The 21364-nt window shown below is 44.9% G+C and overlaps 1 protein-coding gene across 1 annotated transcript in view; it reads left to right on the top strand.

The window, feature by feature from the left end:
• The window catches only part of LOC142803255 (nose resistant to fluoxetine protein 6-like), a 46263-nt gene extending 31155 nt beyond the window's left edge, over positions 1–15108 (top strand). The window contains exons 10-15 of the mRNA XM_075888375.1: positions 49–131; positions 623–745; positions 3772–3892; positions 5129–5318; positions 6144–6286; positions 14765–15108. Of these exons, the coding sequence (XP_075744490.1) occupies positions 49–131; positions 623–745; positions 3772–3892; positions 5129–5318; positions 6144–6286; positions 14765–14968 (864 nt within the window). The 3' untranslated portion in view covers positions 14969–15108. The remainder of the gene's footprint in view (positions 1–48; positions 132–622; positions 746–3771; positions 3893–5128; positions 5319–6143; positions 6287–14764) is intronic.
• Positions 15109–21364: the final 6256 nt, after the last annotated feature.

Below are 21364 nucleotides of genomic sequence, written 5' to 3'. Positions count from 1 at the left end.
CGATACCAGATTTTAATGATTTTTTTGTTTTGTTTTATTTTTCTTCAGCAAGTATTCGCCCATTGCTGGTACTTATCAGCGGACTTCCAGCTCTTCGTGGTCTCGCTTCTGACATTGCTGATATTTAGACGGTGAGCTCGCATAGGCGCATTTTCTATCACATTTCTTCATGTAAATATGGATTTACATGGACGATTGACAATGCTTTGTGAAACAGTCTTTTATGGCCGTTTTAGCTGTGCTTGTCTTAGGTTTCACTTACATACCTCTGTGCTAATTTCTTTCGCGCCCTCGGTTGTCCCCACTTCCAGTGTGCTGGAGTTACTGTATAATAAACGAGTGATTCGTCTTCGGCTCACAAGATACAAGGCAGATTCAGAAACTTCGTTTATTCGAACATTGCTGGGTGATCTATATAAAATTTGTGGCTTCTCGTCACTTTCAAATTTAGAAATGCATGAAGAGCAATCCACATACAATCTTGGCCACCTCGTAGGACACACTCTAGCGTTCACTGGTACTGGGCTGCATACTGGCGTCATAGGTTCGCGCGGAGTCGGAGATTCGGGGCTTTTGCGAAAGTGTCCTTGTATCTCACCATGCATGTGCTCTTTTTGCGCAGACGAAATCTTGTGACCCTGGCAGCATTCGCCGTGCTTTCTCTGCTTGGCTGTGCCATAGCAACATGGACCATGGCAAGATCGAATCTGCTGCCATTCATCCTCATTCCTTTCCCCAATTACGCGTAAGTACTTGTCCATACGAATGTGTCAAAACAAAATAGCAAAATAGTAACCGAAAAGAAATATTTGCCAATGACAAATTAACTGGCTGTACTTAATTACTCTGAGCAGTAAACTATAATGCGATCACTGTATTATCTTGTTTATCATTCAATAGATCGACGCAAGTATTTTTTTTCGGGAGAAGAAAAAAAGCGAAGCCCCAGTGGTCAAACTGTACATTCTCTTTTGCCAAAGTGGAGTGTTTAAATGTGAAATCAATGAGCACTACAAAATAGTAAATTGTGACCAACGCAAACCGCAGTACAGGCGGCTCTAACTGTAGTTACATAGGTGTAATGTCCGTAAAAAGGGTTTACACCATACCATATTTTTTTCTTTGTGGAATTAGGGAACATGCGCCCATAGTACACCCAAAAGTAAAAAAAGAAATGTGTGCTAAAGAACCTTCACGTAGACACCCTCGTCTTCCGCACAACCATGGCAAAAAAAAAAAAAGATGGTAACGAGTGCTGAAAAAATCACGGGATATCCACGGGGTGCATGGTGATGAGTGAGGCGAAGCGTCCATAAGTCCGTCCGCGCTTCCATCCGTCCGTTCGTTCATGATTCCGTCCGTATGTGCGTCCGTCTGTGCGACCGTTTGTGCGGCTGTCCGTTCGTCCATCCATCCGTGCGTCTGCCCGTGTATCCGTCTGTCTGTCTATCTGTCCATTCGTCCGTCCGTCCATCCGTGCGTCTGTCCGTGCATCTGTCTGCCTGTCTATCTGTCCATTCGTTCGTCCGTCCGTCCGTCCGTCCATCCGTGCGTCTGTCCATCTGTTCGTCCAACTAGTGAACACTCCAAGTACCGACATCTGGCGTATTTTCATACGATGGAGCCTTTTTACGATGGAGTTTCAAGCGTCGTCATGACTTTGTGATAGAATACTCGACTGCCGCACAGTGAGCTTTTGTCTAAATTCCGCTCGGTCATGGATATTTTTTTGCAGCCGAAGAGGCTAAGGCTTTTATAAGATCACGACTACAGTGGCGAAGTTGTTCCCCGCCGTCACCACCACCGTCATCGTCCACTACCGCTATCACACGAAATAAAAAAAATAGCAGCCTGGATGAACTGTTATTCGAACGCGTGCCCTCTGCATGGCAGCCGAACATTTTACTACAGAGCCCCGCTGGTGTTCGACGCTCCATCTCAAAAAGAACCTATACATACATTGTTTCGGGGAAGCAATCACATTCACTTACGTAATGTAGTGAAGTAGAAGTGTAAAACGACCACCATGCCTCATACATTGCCACTTGCATCAAAATGTGGTCAATCAATGCTTCCAGTTTAGTACAGAAAGCTCAGCGTAATTCCTTATCATCAGCCACAACATCAACATAGTGCGCATGATGACTTACATGTCTCTAGCGGGTACCAGGTTTCTCTGCAGAGCGACGAATAACGGCGTAGTAGATACTAGCCTACTTCACAAAAGTTACGATCATTTTTGGCGTAATTTTTGAGTGCCATTATTTGAGTGCCACGCGAGTGTGCTTGGAGGAATAGCCCCAACTGGCAATACAAAAGTCTCTAGAAAGGCTCCTTTTTTAGCTTTAGCTCTTAATAGGCCAAGTGCTTGGTGCAGGTTTAACGTTTTTTTTTCTTTTCTGTTCCTATTGCTTGTTACAGCGGTTTCTGACACATGAGGTTAGCAGCAGCAGCAGCAGCGATGGTAATGGCAGTGGACAAATACACCGTCCGAGAAGACGCTTGTTGTGGTAGTCTAATGGAACTCGAAGACATTAAACATTTTAATGGGTTCGAAAGGCCATTGTGATGGCTGACAGGTTAGTTGCTGGAAAGAATGCGCTTCAGTCAATTTAGTAAATGGACACAGCGTTCCAAGAAGCATGACCTATTCAGGTATGGTATGCTAAACCCAAACGTGTTTGTTTCTTGTGGCCTAATAAGGATTCACACGCCTCATTAAACGCAAAATTTTACCATCGGCATATGTGTCCTGCGTCGTCATAGGCGAGTGATGCAAACATTTATCACGCAATCATGCCTGTATACAATGTCACGATGACGTTATGGTTCGCCAAAATTGTTCACATCATTATGACGACACCATGGCATAACATCACTTGATGACGTCAGTAATCTGACTGCACTGTAGCTTAGTGCACAGGGGGCCTATGAAGGAGAAAATTTACAATAAAAACTAGACAAGGTGCCTCAAACCTTGTTGGCAGACGAAACCCACATTAGAAGCAACAAGCTTTCGAATGGTGGGGGGAAAGATAAATAAATCAACTAAGAAAAATGTTATGGTTTTTACATTCGAATCGTGTTAAGGAGGTTCATGAGAGGCCTTAAGAGTTTTTTTTTTCCTCTTAGCCAACAAAGACACTGACTGTAGCAATTGAACATATTGAACAGATTGATATAAAATTAAGTCACCTCACTATGCGTGTGCGGTTCTATGTTATGTCACATTGTACGATTCCACAGCTTTCAAGAAATGGGTTCCATCGACCTGAAATGCTGAGGCTAGCCATCGTTGTAGTGACTATTGCTCTTGCTTAGCACATCATGCAAAGCAACTCTGGCGTTGCGATGAACTTGCTATCGAATCTATACGCAAGCGCACAATGAAGTGCACAAAGAGTGTACTTTCTAGCTAGCGACGCAAATGTAGAAATTTACATTTTGTACCTATGGGGATCCACGATCATTGGCAGGTGTACATGCGGATTCTTTCTCTCTTCCTTTTTTTGCCTGCCATACCGACATATCCGCAACATATGCCAAGTCGTCGTTTCATTCACACCTGAAAAATGCTCTTTTGCTTCATCTTCATGCTGCATTTTTTTTCCCGTAAAGATCAAGTCCTCCTGTGCTTCGATTTTGGTGCACGTTAAAAATTTCATGTGGTCCCAGCTTGCAGCGCTCTGCACTGTAGCTTCTACCATAATATTATTGTGGTTTTTCGAATGTAAAACCCCATCATTTACTAGTTGTTCTTTTTTCTCGCAGGCGAATGATGAACACGATGAACTATTATTACATCCTACCTTTTTATCACGCCGTGTGCTACTTCAGCGGCTGTATGATGTCCCTCATCGTGACTGACTTCGGAAAGCGCAAGATTTCCAAGGTGGCCATCTGAATATTAAGAGCATGCACATTTGCGAGTGGTTTGCTATTGTTGCATCGACAAACTGTTAAAGAAGTCGACATCGCACCCATGACTCGCTAGGTTTTTATTTGCTTTCTTAAAAAAGCGATGGTAATTGTGGCATAAATCCTAATTTTTCTTTCTAAATGTACCACTCACATCCTGTACGTTGGCGCATCATTGACAACCGTAACTAACCTCCGCTCCTACACTTTTTTAAACTGACTGCAATCGATATCAAAAATACTCGCCATAGTGGTATCGGCGTAGATCGAAAACAGTTGTTTTGCAATTAGTTCTATGAGCGATGGCAAAGGTACGTATTACCTCACACGAAATACTGCAGTCAATTTTTTTTCATGCACTAGTATGTTATAGAGGTTTATAAGAATCAGCACGATTCCCGCACAATCATAAGGAATTAAAGTGAATGTTGAATTGTGTGCGTCTTATTTTTTCCTTTCCTTGAAGCGTATCAGAAGAGTTAAGAGTCAAAAACAAGCTTCAGCTAATTACTTTCTTACTGTTTACAGGTTGAACCGTTTTTTAATGTTGATTCCTAACAGTTAAGAAAGAAAGACACATTGCTAGCGTGGAAAAACCGGATATGTGAGTCATTCATAGCTCGCTATGTTTTTGTAACAGATTCGCGGAGCAAAACACACCAACCAGGGGTTCCGTGAATCTTAGAGTTCTGAGACCGTGAACCTGCTCTCGTTAGGCCCCCATTAACAAATCATGTCTTATTTATAAAATCAAAATAGGGGTCAGGGTCAATGTTTTCGCGGCTCTCCAATTTGCCGAGGCTCGAATTCCTCGAGAATGTGTGTGTGTGTGTGTGTGTGTGTGTGTGTGTGTGTGTGTGTGTGTGTGTGTGTGTGTGTGTGTGTGTGTGTGTGTGTGTGTGTGTGTGTGTGTGCGTGTGCGTGTGCGTGTGCGTGTGCGTGTGCGTGTGCGTGTGTGTGTGTGTGTGTGTGTGTTTAACAAAACATATTATTATGTATGAACTATACAGTTGAAGGGCGCACTAGAGGCCGGATTTTGCCATCAAGTTCAACTCTTAGAGACGAAGCTTAAGGATATCCCAATTTTTGTCCCATTTAAGAAATTTATCGCAGAATACGCTTGAAGCTATGAAGCGTTCCTGTTGTGGCAGTTCTTTGTCAAAACTACCGAAGTACAGCGGAAGTTTTTTTATTATTTTTTCCATGGCAGACTCTCCAGCTGGCAGGCTGGTGTGCATCTGTGAGCTGCAGCCTCTTCTGTGTATTCGTGAAGTTTCCATGGTACTTAGAAGAGAATCCCACCACAAAGAACGTAGAGATGACTGTGGCCTTCTTCGACAGAATACTGTGGTCAGTCTCTCTTGCTTGGATTACGCTGGCCTGTTCGACCGGCCGAGGGGGTAAGATTGCCATTACGTTTTCATTTGCTGGTTATTAAAAGAAGTTAGATCTCTGAGAGAGCTGAAAAGTTACATTTGGTCATTATGTTTAAGCTTCAACTCTGCGTTTTATATTAAACCTTACACGTGCCAAAAACAACTGCAACGCTGTAAGGGCCCTCCCCGTGCAAAGAAAGTTGTATATATTTTGATGTTCAAGTAGCCCTTTAATGCAACCTAAAAAATGTCGTCTGGGGAAAAAAAGACTGCTGTAATAGCTGTGTGAAGCCTTGTGCTCAGTACTTCATACATTATAGAAAATGTGGGCACTACCTCTATAGAGGCTCCTGTGACTTGTATCCTTGATTTCAAATAAAAAGTTATAAGTGATATTGATCACTGGTGAAATTGATAACTTCGCAATTATTAACAATTGTACTAATATAAGATTCTCAAGCAAAGTGTTTTTTTTTTCAGACTCAGTAATGTGCGATCAAACCCTGAGTTCCTCTGTCATATTTTTGTTGCCAACCCAACAAATTGACACAGTGAATATGAGAAATGCAATAAAAATCGTCAATAAGAGAAAGTGCTATGAAATCGTTGTATCACATTATACTAGATTTCTCATCAAGTTCACAGGAGGCACTCGTGCCTTTAGGTCAAAGAATAGCGTTTGCATATTGACGCTAGCCAGAAATTTGTTGGCATGTAAAACAACAGTTTGCAGCTCAATTAGATAATTGCAGCTCATATTAGATAAGTTGAGATAGCTTGAAGTGTTGCAGTATGTTTTGTAATCTGTACTACTAAACAAAGCTGAAATGAACCTTGCTTTTATTTCAGGCCCGGTGAACAAGTTTCTGTCATGGAATGCATTCCTGCCACTGAGCAAGCTTGCATACGGCGTCTACTTGATACACATGCCGTTTATTGAGCTGATGATGCACTCGTCAAGAGAGCGAGTCTACTTTTCGGAGTTTAGCCAGGTAAGCTTTGTAAACTAGAAATCGTAGCGAAGTGCCAGCCAGAGGGCTTCAAAGCTGTGTGCATTCAATAATATAAATATTTTTTTAATTTGTTGCTATTTAGTATACAGAGGCACAAAAATATGCTGACTAATGAGTTTTATTTTTTTTGCTTCATATGTCAAAATATTTCGTTATAGAGAGCGTTCCTAACTTTTGGTCTATACACCAGGACACAGCGTGCTGTGTGCGTGCTGCCATATTGAGTATGCGCGTCGCGCCATCTTTATTCTTTATTATTTATTCTTGCATAACCCCGCTTTGCCTCGAGGCGTTAGAGCAGGAGGGTTACAGAGTTGAAAAAATACATTTTCATTGACACAAGACACTTGCACAGATGTCAAACGATTCCATTGGTTGAATTTTTTTAAAAAAAACTAATTTGCATACAGGTCCGTCCTGGCCCGGCATGGCATTATTTTGTGTTCAGGGTCTGTGAGCTGAGAAATATAATCTGGCTTTTTAAAGTAAATGTCACCGTCAATTCCCGTTTTTATGAAATATCTGGTACAAACGCTTCAGAAACAATTTCTTACGACGGGACGACAGCAACTTCCAGTTTAACTCCTTTTGCATTTCGGTACAACTGTGACTTTTCCCTCATACCGACCCAAAACAATCCTGGCTTTTCTGTTTTGAATTCTAATTGATTAATCAAACCTACTTGTGATCAAACCATTTTCTGCACCCTCTGTATTAATAACTCTGTATAATCGTATTGGTAGCATTGCATCAACTAAATTCTTAAACAATTTTTCCTGTTAACCTTAAACAATAGCTCAAAAAAACCATGTGCATAAAACGACGTAACCACTTCCCGCATGTACCCAGTCCCACTTTTCCCGCCATTCTCACAGCAAATAATGACAGATTCTGGCAGAGCATTTGCCAGCCGTACCTGTGTGACTGTGTGTAAGAAATTATATTTTTGATTTAGTAAAAAAAAAGAAAACGTGACACAAGTTATTTGGTATGCAGGTGAGCCAGCACCAGTCCATTACTGCGAACTGGCTGAAACAAATTAGTAAAACTAATAAACTCGAAACTTGATCCCCATATAAATACGGCGAAACCTCTATGCATTACTTGCACGCGCACCCTCGTCGTGAAAATAATTTTGAAAACATACCACACTATGCCAACTAAAAGCAAATTACTAGCACCCACGCGGCCGAAAATTAATAGGCCTTGGTCAATCTAGCCACCTGTTTTTTTTTCTTCATTTTCTCGGTTTCCTCTAGCCAACAATCTGTGCTATCTTTATAGTGCTGTAGCGGCACTCCCAGATATATACTTCACAGGTGTCGTCATCTACCGTGCCGAAGAGAAGTGTTCTGACGTTACGTCCTATAGATACCATGCCATATACCGATGCTTTCATCCCAGTTTATTTTGAATCCTGACTGCTTGAAGTATGCCTTTACGACGCGAACAGCTTCCTGTACGCTATCTCGATAATCACAAAATGTGGCTATGTCGTCCGCATAACCTATAAATCTTTACTTTGGTGATTTGCAGTCTGAATCCTTTGGTATTCACGTTATCGGTGACAGCCAAGCAAAGGGGCTCAAGATATACTTCAAATAGTATAGGGCTTAGTGGACATCCTTGGCGAACACTTGATAGAACATGGATTCTTTCGGCAAGGCTTTTATTGTTTCTAACTTGTAACATATAGACCTGATACGCCATGTTAACACAATGCACAATAGGGTCACCGACGTTACTTCAATTAAGTATTACAAACAGCACTTCGTGCGATAATCTATTGAAGGCCTTCTCTAAATCTAGTTACAACATCGCGACTAGGCTATTGAAAGCGTCACAACATTCAAGTACACGACGTGCTACATGAGCGTTTCTGCAGATGGTAGGCCCTTTTTATGCCACATGTTTGATGGGACCCCAAGTCTTTTACCACAGTTTGTAATCATTTCCCAAGAACCTTCATTACCGCTTTGTAATCACAATTGGGGAAACTTATTAAGCTAGACAAGCTTAGTGACAGCAACTTCTACTTACACCATCGTGGCGGGACCAAACGTTCAAGAACTCACACAAAAACATGTATTGCGCAAGCACCACGCCCTGTATTACACACACCATATTTATTTGATTGTAACATGGCTGCGATTCTAACATAAAAAGTAACGTTTCATTACGTCTAGGAAGAAATAAAACATACTTTCGGTACTCGATTGTTACGCAAGGGTCGACTTTACAAGCTCAAATGTGGAAGGCAAAAAAACAACTTCGCGTCACATTTGAGTAAATGCAGTATTATATATGATTATCACGTCCACAGCCTCAGACTGGTGACAAGATGATGACTGCTAGAAAAGCCATTATGATCTGAGCATGTTTCGTTACGTATCACACACTGCGTGTCAACCACGGAACTACCGCTAAGTCAATCACCACGAGGTTGTCCAAAGGTATATATTTTTTAAGTACTATAGGCTTACACGACGGCCGACCACATGCTTGCGAACTTTCTGCAGAAGACGGTGAGTAGACTTCGCTAAATCACGGCCGCTGCGACATGTTTGCATTCCGCTAACACCCCTAATCTCCGCATTACAATGGCATTTTATGTGTATGTTGCCTTAGACATTCATTTAATGATTCACCGTCAGCCTCGGAAAGCTTTTTAGCGGCGATACGAGCATTTCGTGTTGTTTTATGATAGCCTTTAAACACACCTTAAAGGAAAGCGCGTAGCGAAACAGCTTCTGGTAAATATAGTACAAGAGTTTCGACTACCAACTTCGTAAAAGTAATATCCTGGCTCAAAACAGTTGCCACTGGTGCGAATGCTAACTCAGTGCTGCCTGGGGCAACAAATTTACTTCGAATCGAGCGCATTACGAGCAACCTGCACATGACGTCGAGCTTCGCCAGTGCAATTTGAACACACCCTTAAGTTTACGCCGTACAATGCTTGTCACTGCGTCGAAAGGTCACACTGTTTCTTCCACGTCATAGACGTATGCTTCACATCGGACAGCGTCCGCCCTTTCGACAACACAGTCTCATGACAACACAGTCTCGCAACACATTCGCCTTCATGCAGACCAACCACATCGCTGAAACCATGGCAGAGAATAATCACTTGCATTGCAGCTCGCCCGCTGCTTCACATTTTCAAAGTATCTTAAACACGACGCATGTCTGTCAAAGGCGGTGATAGCGTAGCATGACGCTCTGCATTCGTTTCAACATGCGCAAGATGCACGAAGGCACGTTAGAATGTGCCCGTAGTACACATTGTGGTAGCACTGTGCTACTAGCTGGTTCTCAAGCAGCTCGCCAGGATGGCGCATTGTGTTATTTTAGGCGCACCACCTAGGCAGCGCTGGCTTCCCATTGGCATGCAGCCTACGAAACAGTACGGCAATGATTTCGTACCACATTCTACAGGTGTACTGCACGCTAATCGCTGCTGCAAAGCGGAATAGTTGGCGTCGCGCTTGAATAAACCCAATAAAACTACTTACTCGTACACTTTTACTGGGCTCATAGTTTTTGCTGATCCTTTCAATAACTCACAGGTGGTGGAGCTCGGCGTTTTTTCTTGCGGATGGAAATTCGTGCAATTTGACAACACTACACCGGCATGATTTCCACGTTGAGTTGTGATCTTCACAGAAAGTTCTGAGTAATATCTTCCTGCACTGATTGTTTTCGCATCAAAAGACGGCGCAGTGGTGCCAGGACGACTTCTTGCAGGCGGTAGCGGCGTGAATATGAGCTTTTTTGTACTAGAAAGGTGCGCAGACTTCGGTTGTCATGTTTACTTGGCGCCAGAAATACATTGTCAATTTAAAACATGATAACTACCTGGGTACGAGAGTATGCGTCGGCAGCCTAGTTGCCTGTGGCGAGATAGGGGTGCTCCGGTCTATAGCTTGTCGATTTTACAAAATTTCACGTTTCAATGCCTTAGTGAATTGGTATTCTCCGTGAATGTTTATTGTAACCAGTCAATGGGTGGAAGCGAAAGTTTCTTTGAAGTCCTGAGGTGCACGACGCGACGCGCAGTGGACCGCTCCCAACTTGGGACAGCTGCAGGCCAAGACCGACCACCGCATCACGGGCTTTCTAGACATTCCACAGTTGATCCCGGACATCGGGGCTCTTGCTAGCCGATAGCCACTTGTCTTTATTGGATTCGTCCGTGCCTTGCAACGAGGGTCAACGTAAGAGCATGTGGTCTAGTTTAGTGAAATTGTTGCAGTGCCTGCAAAATACATTAGGAAAAATGTCTGGATAAATTTTATGCAATCAAGCTGGGCTTGGATCCGAACCTGTCTGCAGTAGCCTGAAAGTGAAAGTCTGCGCTCGATTTAATTTCTTGTTAGGGGGGGGGGGGAGTCTCTCTTGCCGAGATATAAGTGCTGCGTAATTTCGTTATAAGTGGTTGGTTGATCTCTGTTCTCCACAACTGTGGGCCGCGGGTATGTTCTCCATGATCGCGGAATGTGAGACCTCGCACCTTAGAGTGGGCCAGCTCATTCAGGTTTCAGGGCCTTCCTTGGTGGATCTCATGTGAGCGAAAAACCACGTGAGAGTGGAGGTAATGATCCTTTTGCCCTCCAGTATGTGATTGGCTTCCTTACACATGGATGCCACGCTGAAGGCGTGGATACCTGTCCTAGAGTTCCTAAATATATGTTCATGTTTGTCATCCAGAAGTGCCAAGCAATGGACTCTTGCTCGGCCGAACATGAGGACGAGCATCTTACTGAAACGGCGGTAATGGTAGAACTCCTCTGGTTGATCGATACTGTTGCAAAACTATTGTTGTTGCCATACTGCGCCCCGTCGACGAAGCAGATGCCGCCAGGAAGCTCTCTCACCCGAAATAGGAGCATCACCGCTCTGGCCTTCCTCGCTCGCTGGATTCCGTGCCGACCAGTTGTGCCCTCGTGATCTCCGACGACAGTGCAGCTATGGCCGGCAAGATTAGCCCTACGCCATCTACTGTCGCCGACAAGAGCTCTCGCCAGTGGTGCCCCGTCCTCAGACTCCTGAAACCGTGTCCATCTTTCTGTCTTCTCCTTACTTCCGTCGCTCCCAGCGCCTGTTCCTGCGCCTCGCTCTCTTTTTCGTCTCTTTCTATCTCGATACCTTATAGTCCTATCCGTTTATTCCCTTCTCTACCCCAATCCTTCGTGAGCTACTGTTGAGGTGCCCTAACACTGAGAGACATTAACAGGGCTCACGTTTCTCTTTTTGTCATTCATAGTCACTTTATAATCACTTCCTCCTGGCATTCCTTCGTTCCACATTGCACTGGGGATGCATATTGCGCTGGTTGGGGGATATGAAGATATTGCCTTTTTGCTCTTTTGGAAGGCCCTGGCACGTGTTCTCAACTTTGGTGGGTGGGACGACTATCTCTATGTGGAGTCTCCTGCCCGCCCTGGTGCCAGAGAGTATTACAGTTTGCGCCCTCTTTTTCGCTTCTGCGATCTCTTCTATAGGTATTGTGAATACCCAACTGCAGGAGCCGGTCAGTGTGTGTGTAATTTGGTAATCCCTTCCTTATCCTGGCATTAAGCTTTTCTCGCTCGGCCCTCTTCCAGACGTACATTGCCAATACATACATGATACGGCATAAAAAAAAAAGCTTGCAAGAGCCTTATTAGGTTCTCTTAGCTCAGGCCTCGCCTTCTGGTAGCTATTCACTTGATGAGGTTGATGACGCTATTTGTCTTCTTTGACACTTTGTGAATGGTTAAACAGTTTGTGCCCGCTGTTTTGCGGGTCATTCCCAAGATTCTAACAGATGAGACTTTGAGAATCAGATCACCACACTTGCTGTAGAGATTAATGTAGCTTTTTTTTTGGGGGGGGGGGGCTTTTTTTGGCTCGAGTCCTTTTCTAGCTGAACTGTAGAGAAGGAGGTCTGTTTTGTTGGGAGAACACCGGAGTCCCGTGTCTTCTTGAAAGCGCTCTGTTGTATCGACAAGTTCCTGGAGAGCGGCTTCGACCTGTCCGTCAGTGCCTCCCGCGCACCAAACAGTGATTGATGTCTTGTGCGAAGATCGTGTTACTGATGTCCTGGACATTGGCTAGATCTCTCGATAGGAGAACTGTTGCAATGTTGAAGAAAATTGGTAAGCTAACTTATCTCTGTGGGGTGCCCCTTCCACCCAACTCTTTTTCTTCGTTTCCACTTTTCCCATCTTCAGGATGGCACATCATCTGCTCAAGAAAGATCTGACAAAAGCATGCAACAGGTGACTAGAATATTTAGTTCTCTAGCTATCATTACGAATACTATAACTCTATGTCATAATGGTGGTGCTATTCTTAATCCAAACTACCTGTCACGGCGAGCTGCCTGATGAGTTGAGCTCATCGCTGTAATCTTTGGGTACATGTTCTATGTCCTTGCCAGCTTGCAGCGAAGCGCCGGTCGTATATTCGCTCATTCGTAGAACCGACAAAAAAAACTTTATAAATGTGGACTAATGCAACTTCGCCTTCTCAGGAGAGAGATTTAGCAGGCAAATTTAGGAAAATTTAGGGAAATTTAGCAGGCACATTAAAACGAAGCGCAGGGAACCTTAAAAATTCTGCTTGAATGACCACCTTCTACAGGTGCTAATCATAATTACCCGGACAGAATTTAGTGCGCTACTTTCGACTTGTTTCACAGGAGAAAAAAAACATACTTGATTCTTCTGTCATTGTACTCGGAACAGCGCAAACTTGAGCAGTGTCTTCACAGGAGTATAGTTCATTGTTGACTATACATCAGTGAATGAGTGATTGCGCAATGTCTATTGGTGTTTGATACCTACAGCATCGCTTGATACGCATGCGCTAGACGGCACGACTCTACTTCGATGACTGATGCCAAACATGGTGTTTTAATTTTTGCGGTAGGTGAGATAATTACACACCTGTACCCAGAACATGTCCAGTATCGTACAAAAGTGTCATAAGCCAACTCATAGCACAAGTACTCGATATGCTCCTATCCAAACGTCGTCATTTGATGACATAAACGCCAGGGTGTGCACTTCCCAGTCATAGTGATATGCATGTGTTCATGCATATACGATATAGATCTTGAGACAGACGAGAGACAGAAGCCGTAGCTTGAGCCGTGAACGTGAAAGGCCTTCCGCTTCTCGGTGGCGTGTCTATTGCGGCAACTAAACCTCTCTTGCGTTGAACTACTGAAGCTTTTCCTGTCACCGTCATTTATTGTCATGGAGCACTACTTTAGACACAGGATGGTAACAACAGCGCCACCAGCCCAGATCACTGGAAAGGGAAAAAGTGTGAGATCTTTGAAACACGCATGGGAAGCCTCATACATGTTCGGTGGTAGCGAGGTTTTTAGTGGGTCCGGCATACATAATTAGGTAGTGGGTTCGAGTCCTACGTCATCAAAACAACATAACTATATCTTCTTTTTGTTTGTCACCTGTTCATGTACACTTTACTGACGCGCAATACGTGACGGAAATGATGTTAGTGAAGTCTTGAGGGACGACACCATCATACGATATTGTGCTAAACAAGGAAATTTCCCACTTGAGCAGAAGTACTCCATTACGACGCATTTATTTGTAAATTACATAAACTGTGCTACAAGCCGTATTTTGGGCAGCTACGAAGCCCATCGTTTTACGTTATTATGGAAAAAGGTGAACAGAAAAAAAGGGATTTAAAGTATAGTAAAACATTGTACGACAAACTATAATAAAAAAAAGAAAACCGATTTCAACCTGATTAACTTTGGGAGCCTCCTTTGCTTGTGGGAAGCCTGCGGTGTTTATTTCTATACTGCATTCATTAATTAATGTTGCTGAGCTGTTGGGTGTTGACTAGTATTAAATGGCTCTTTTCTATTTAGTGCTGTCTTACGTTTGGGCTCTCCACTCTCATAACTTCAATAATAAAATAATACCGCCAAAGTGTTTTTGCCTCGTTTATTGATATTGCCTTGAGCGCCATCCTACTAAAAAATACAGCCTGCAATATCTTACCCAGCAATACTAAGTAAATACAAACAAATAGGTTTAGGGGTCAAATACTATGCAGCTTTATATAATACTTTGTCATTATTTTCTTATCAATAAAACCGCCTATTCAGCAACCTCATTCAGAATGAGACGACGACTTAAATCACCATGACTGATTAGTGACTAAGGTGTTGCGTTCAAAAGCCCAAAGAAGTGGTTTCGGTTACCTGTCACTGTGGCTGCATTTAAATGAACGCAATGACCTGCGAGAACACATGACTTAAGTTACTGAGCTTATGTTGGAGCTTAAACAACACATCCTATAGGTTTTCATTTCAGTTTCCAAAGTCAATAATTTTAAATATAGCTCATGCATTCTTACAAAGATGATCATCAATTAACGTCTTTGTTTTCCCAATTTGAAGAATGACATAAAACCGTAAATATTCTGCAGGTTACGCTTCTCTTCGCCGTGCTCGTGTGGTGCTTCTTGCTGTCGTACTTGGCATTTATCGCATGCGAGGCACCGACAGCAGCGCTTGACAAACTCGTTTTCGTCTGGCTGATGAGAGGTGGCTGTTCCCGGAGACAGCAACAACAAGAACAGCTCGAAGGCGGCGCCATGAATTCAAACACCAATGGTGTAGAGGGCAAGTGACCTTCACTGCACTAAAGAAGCAAGGAGACAGTCGAAACTTGTCAAGCTATAGGTTTACTATAATGTACTCGTAACGTCTGCAAAGCTAAGCAGCCTCAGGAAGCGGGTCAGGTTAGTTGGTTCACTTTATTCAAATAAAAAAACTAAATATGTTGTCTTCCTTCGCCTCGCCTTTCTTTCCATTTTCTATGCCTTAATTGCTACCTATGAATATGTTATGCTACGTAGGATTGGTTTAGCGACGGTTTAGCGTCGCCTTCCTCCTGTCTGTCTTGCACATCCTCCCATTATTGTTCACCCACAATTTCTTTTCCCTCCCTTGCAATGCTATACTTTAGGTCATTTTTACGGAAAGCAGGAGCGTAGCCTCGAACCGATGCATTTTCATCTCTCTCTCTCTCTCTCCCACAGTGGTTCAGCCACCACCACTATAGTGTGTGGGGAAAGCCGCGTTTTTCATGCGTAGCACGTCAATATTTTTTTTTGATAAGTTGAAGCTGCTGTGCTGCCGAAAATCAAAATATTGGACGAGAACAGGTGGCCACGCTAACGTGGCGCTGTGTTTGCTGCGACAACAACTATCAAAAGATCGGAAGGCTGGCAATCGGGACGGGCCGGTGCACCTTCTTCCGAAAGGACTCCACATAGGTTACAGGCCTTTTTATCGCACAAACATTTTATTATATGCGGTGTCTGTCCTTGTGCCGTTTCTTCATTACACCAGCTTGTGATTCTGCTTGGGTGCTGATACGCTTCGTCATCTGCAGCCAATAGAAGCAACGTCAAAGCTGATGGTTCATACAGTAAATGTTTTGCCCGGATTTTCTCCGTAGTAACAGCAACATCACCTATTTCTATATGACAGCACAATAGCTACAATGCCTGCGGCTACTGAAATCTAAGCGCGTGCGATTTCAAGATTGTCAAATGAGCGCTTTGCAAACTGCATGAGAGAAAGGCCTGCATTGCATAAGTGGGTCTTGGCTGAGGAACATGCCTCTGGTGTTTTTTTGCGCGGTGCGTCATTTCTGGACTCGTCATTTTTGTGACGATACAACTGGGGCACTTTTACAACAACTGCACTTATTTTTCTTTTCATGGCAGCCTCAGTGTCGTGAATAATCGACCCACAGTCGTTAAAGCCAGGTCGTTACCCCAACACGTGCTCTCGTCATGATATTTCTTTAACAACAATGTTACCAAAAACTGGCACACTTTGGCGTAGCGCCAGTGGCGGCTGCCCGCGCTGAAGTGAACACGCCATACTATGCACTGTAAACAAAAGTTAGCCGAGATGGGAGTTTCTCCAGCACATGAGCCCACAAAACTCCCCTGCCCCAATTATTTACTCCCTGGTAGGGAGTGAACTCGGCACATGTCATTGTAAAACGCCCCCTCCTTAATCACAGAGTTTATGAACGACATGACCTTGTTAAACTCCCCAGGGAGTTTCAGGTCACGTGGTTACAAACTCCCTATAGGAGCTATAAAAACCCTCTTTGGGCGTGACGTGTGTGTGTGTGTGTGTGTGTGTGATGTGTGTGTGTGTGTGTGTGTGTGTGTGTGTGTGTGTGTGTGTGTGTGTGTGTGTGTGTGTGTGTGTGTGTGTGTGTGTGTGTGTGTGTGCGTGCGCGTGTGTATGTGTCTGTACGGGCATATGTTTGCACGTCGGTGTGAAACACATGTGATTTGTGTGGCTAACCGTGTAAGCATCTGTCAACAGGCAAAGAAATTATAAGTGCAGCGAAGAATAGCAACGACCGGTTGGTATTTACTGGGAACATTTCAATATATTTCGCACCTTAAACCACGCTGCACATCAGTCCGATTCCACAACGAAACATCCTGAATGCCACGCTTCAAAGGGCCGAGTAACAAAAAACTTCGAAGAGTAAATTAATGGTAGCAAAAGTAAGCTGTTACGATCGTCAGCGGCTGCTCCTGGAGTTTCACCATCAGAAACTTCGAAGTGGTCTGAAGTAGGCTTCGCTCGACTACGGCAGGCTGGCCGGCAACCGGTCTGAGAGTTGCGCCGGCGACGCGCTCGCCCCGTCTCTGCCAATAGTGGCTTCTCGGAGTGTCACCGGTATTTCACCGGCTGTAACATCTAAGTGGTAAGAAGGCCTCGCTATGCCGTCGGTATCAAGCCGGCATCGTATCGAACTCGCCCTGCGCGCCGGCCACCGCGACAAGCGCTACGAGCTAGCACCGACCACCGGCGATGCAAAGAATGTGTTTCACAAAAAATGAAGGCTGCTGGGATGTATAACAGTCTTCTGCGCCTTGCGACCGCAGCTGTCAATGACTAACTACAAGGCGAGCGCCGAACGAGGCGGAGTACGATCGTCAGCGATTGCACCGTAAAACTTCGAAGCGGTTCGAAGTAGGCTTCGCTCGACTACGGCAGGCTGGCCGGCAACCGGTCTGAGAGTTGCGCCGGCGACGCGCTCGCCCCGTATCCACCGATAGTGGCTTCTCGGAGTGTCATCGGTATTTCACCGGCTGCAACATCTAAGCGGTAGGAAGGCCTCGCTATGGCGTCGGTATCAAGCCGGCATCGTATCGAGCTCGCACTGCGCACCGGCCGCCGTGGCAAGCTCTGCGAGCTATATATGCAATGCATGCGAGCAACGGGAACAGCGACTGCGAACCGTCTCATTCGTTTAAGTCTATCGCTCCGTAGCTTAAACTGCGTGGACAGCGGACACCTATTTCTGTGCATGGTAAAAACGAGACGTAAACTGCACATCAGCAAGCATTTTGTGATCGCCAGCTGTCATTCATCGAATCACCGTGCCGTACTCGTGAGTGAGGCCTAGTCGTCGAACGCGGTAGCGGCGGTCTACCTCGATTCATCGCTGGAGCTGCTGAATGTGCCTCGTTAATGTGTTCATTCAAGGCCGCGCGCACTTTGTGTATGATTCAGTGCATTTTATGCCCCTGACACACGGCACCCTGAAGTCCTTTAGACAAGGGGACACCTTTCGGAAAGGCGTTCAGGCGCAGTGACACATGACAAAGGAGTAACTCCTTTCCGGCAAAGATCCTTTTCGCAAAAGCAGATCCCGCATCTACTTTTCTGGCAGGAAGGGAGTATTCTCGCATACAGTGTGCATAATTTATGAATTGAAGAAAACGTGTCGCAACACTGCGGTGCCCTGTCAGTATTTTTTTGCGCTGAGAAAATGTTTTCATTTTCAGCAGCAGTGCGATTTGTTGAAAAGTGAAGGCCTATAGTCTGTCCATACTCTCAAACGCCTGCATTACGTCACTAGTGCGATCATGTTAGGGTTGGCAGCGGCAGTTGCTGTGTCGGTGACGTAGTATATTGTAACAGTGGAGCCGGCTCAGTCCGTGAAGAAAAAACCGCGCGTTCAGTGTACTGAAAAGGAGACCTGGGCGCTGATAAAGCTATGGGAGGACCATTTGGACGCCTTGCCAGGGCAAAAGCACAACGGTGGAGTGTACCAGGCGATTGCTGAGAGCTTCACCGACGCCGGTATTCCCCGTACACGGGCGCAAATTCACAGCAAAATTTCCTTCGCAGCGTTTAGCTCATCTTCGATGGAGCCGAGGGCGACAAGAGTCAGGCCCACCTCAACTGTTGCTTTATCTCTGTCTCTGCGCTGAGACATCGCAGGAAAACAATGAAACGCGGCACGCCGTCACTAACCCAGCTGAACGCAGCCATGTAAAAAGCACGACAAAAAACAAAAACAGCAACACACCGACTGTTCATAGTTGCCAGACGAACTTAAGTTGCTGCTAAAAACGCAAAAAAGCGAAAGAAAATTACAGGTATGCACATTATAAGCCACCAGACAATAAAAAAAACGGTTTTATGCTCCGGCGTCGCTGAATGTGATGTACATGAGCAGATTCTTTTTGATATTTCCAATCTTGCTGCTTCCACAAACAGCGCCATTTTTTCTGCAGCGTTCTTCTGAGGCACCGCCTAAAGCAGTAGTCTGGTGCCGTGTGTCATCAGCGCCACTCCTTTCTGCAAATGGCCCCCTTAGGCGACAGAAGGGGTTTACTTCAAAGTACTTCACTTTTGCCCGTGTGTCACGGGTATTACGGGTCCACAAACAGCACTGCTGATGCGAATTCAGCCTGTACGACAGAGCGTCAACTGATAAAACTTTTTCGTTATAGTAAAAAAATATTAAATATTAGGCAGGATTAGGAGAAAAGGCATGTGTGTTGAAGTGCTTACATCAGACCACCGCAAGTTCATACTTACGCCGTGCGTATTTATTGCTTAATTATTAGAAAAAAAAGGCTTTCACCTGGGATACAGGAGGTCGGAATGTGGTGCCTATATATACTCGGTGACTATATGGTAGGTGTGTACTGCGTGTGGCAAGCTGTGGTGAGTGCGAGTGTTGTGATATTACGTGAACGTTGTGATAATGTTTGTGTACTGTAATCATTGTGCGTATTAAATGTAATGTAATTAAAGTTACGCTTGCGCATGGTACGGCTGCTGACGTAATTTTTTTTTCTCGGTCGATGCAAAAAATTTACTCCCATACTGACCTGAAAAAGTTCCCCTATGGATGTAAATAAAAACCCCCCTGACACCATGCGAAAACCCCCTTCTGATGGGGAGTAAATTTTTTACTCCCAGAGACGGGTTTTTTTAAACTCCCATCTGGGTGTGCGCTAAAGGACAAGGTCATTTACTCCCATTTCGGCTTATTTCTGTTTACAGTGTGCTTCCAGGTGTGCAAGACACTCATTTTCATTTTTCTTAGCCTTGCTTCTAAACGGAAGCTTGAGCTCATCCATCGTACAATTGTTTGCCTGCAAAACGATTAAACACAAGCTTTTGGTTACGACGACGACTTTAATCAACCCAGGCATCGGTGTTTGTGCTTCCTTTGTTCCGTAAAATTTCTGTCGTGACGTTCAAAACCGAACCAGATGACCTTCTAGTGATTGCAAAGTTACGTTAACCTTAAAGAATGTCGGCAAGTAAACCCAAGAGTATATTTAAACACTAATGCGAACACCGAATAGTGCAGCTGGACAATAGAGTACGTATTCGCACGTCTTCATTTACGTTTTACCCACTACTTTAAGAGTTGCCCGAAAACTTAAAACAAGTACATAGCCCCAGATTCCCACAAGGCCAGCTATAACGAAACATACTAACCAATCCCCTATTCGCTCGTGCGGCTTAAGGAATGCATTGAAATTCTACTCACCTCCTGTCTATCTTTGGCAACGCTGCGGGAACTTCTTGTGGTCGCTGCTTTCTGTTTCAGCCATTTCGAAGCTGAAAGCTTAGAGATTACTTACTAAATCTTTTACACTCGTGAATCACCGATGTATTTCGACCACTGTACCGCGAAGAAGAGCAATACCCTGTATGCACTGAGCGCATACGCTGTATACACTGCCGTAAATACCCACACCTTGACACAGCGGCAAAACATCAATATATACATATATCAAAGGCCCCGCCACCACTCAGGCACTCATTGAGCCGCAATTCGCAGGACACAAGCAAGCAACGCTGGGAACAAGAACCGCTTTGTATGCACGCCTGAAATTATGAATTATTACCAGCCTTTTTAACCACCGCAACATGGCACTAACACGCACAGGAGGACCAAAAGCACAAAATTAACAATACCCGCAGACTGGCGGTCAATGTAACATACAGCGCAAAACATACGGTGCGAAAACTGACACGCAGGTCGCACTGGAATGCGAGCCATCAACTCGCTTTAGATGCCGCCTCCAACCGGCATGGCTCACGCTTTGCAGCACTCACGCAGGACAAACATCACGCCTAGCGCGACCATCCTGGCATGCCCTGCTGCGGCTAAGGTACTCGGCTGCTGACCCGCAGGTCGCGGGATCGAATCCCTGCTGTGGTGGTTGCGTTTTCGATGAGGGCGAAAATGCTGTAGGCCCATGTACTCAGATTTGCGTGCACGTTAAAGAAACCTAGGTGGTCGAAATTTCCGGAGCCATTCACTACGGCGTCTCTCATATTCATACGGGGGTTTCGGGACGCTAAACCTCACAAGTCAATCAACAATCAACCTCGCATCCATTACCATTCCACCCAAAAAGCCCACGGGCTGGTCTCTCCCCGCCCGCCCCCCTTCTTATCGGCTAGCCAGTTTCTGCCCCTGGGGCTTTTTTCGAAGCTCACGCTCGTCACACGCGTGGGCAATGCGCGTGTGTTCTCCTCGCGCATTCGCTCGCAGGATTTCAAGCTAAACGGTTGTGCCCTCGCGATCTCCGACTTCAGCGTAGCTCCCGCCGACTGGTTCGCCCTCCGCGGTCTCCTGAAGCCGTGCAGCTCTCGCATTGTGGCACCCCGCCCTTGGACTGCTTCGACCGGATCCCCACTTTCCTATCTCCTTCTTTTTCCCTCTC

The sequence above is a fragment of the Rhipicephalus microplus genome, chromosome 3 (genome assembly GCF_043290135.1).
Source record: "Rhipicephalus microplus isolate Deutch F79 chromosome 3, USDA_Rmic, whole genome shotgun sequence".
Taxonomy (NCBI): domain Eukaryota; kingdom Metazoa; phylum Arthropoda; class Arachnida; order Ixodida; family Ixodidae; genus Rhipicephalus; species Rhipicephalus microplus.
Note: the sequence above shows the minus strand (reverse complement) of the source record. Positions and strands in the feature narration are given on the sequence as shown.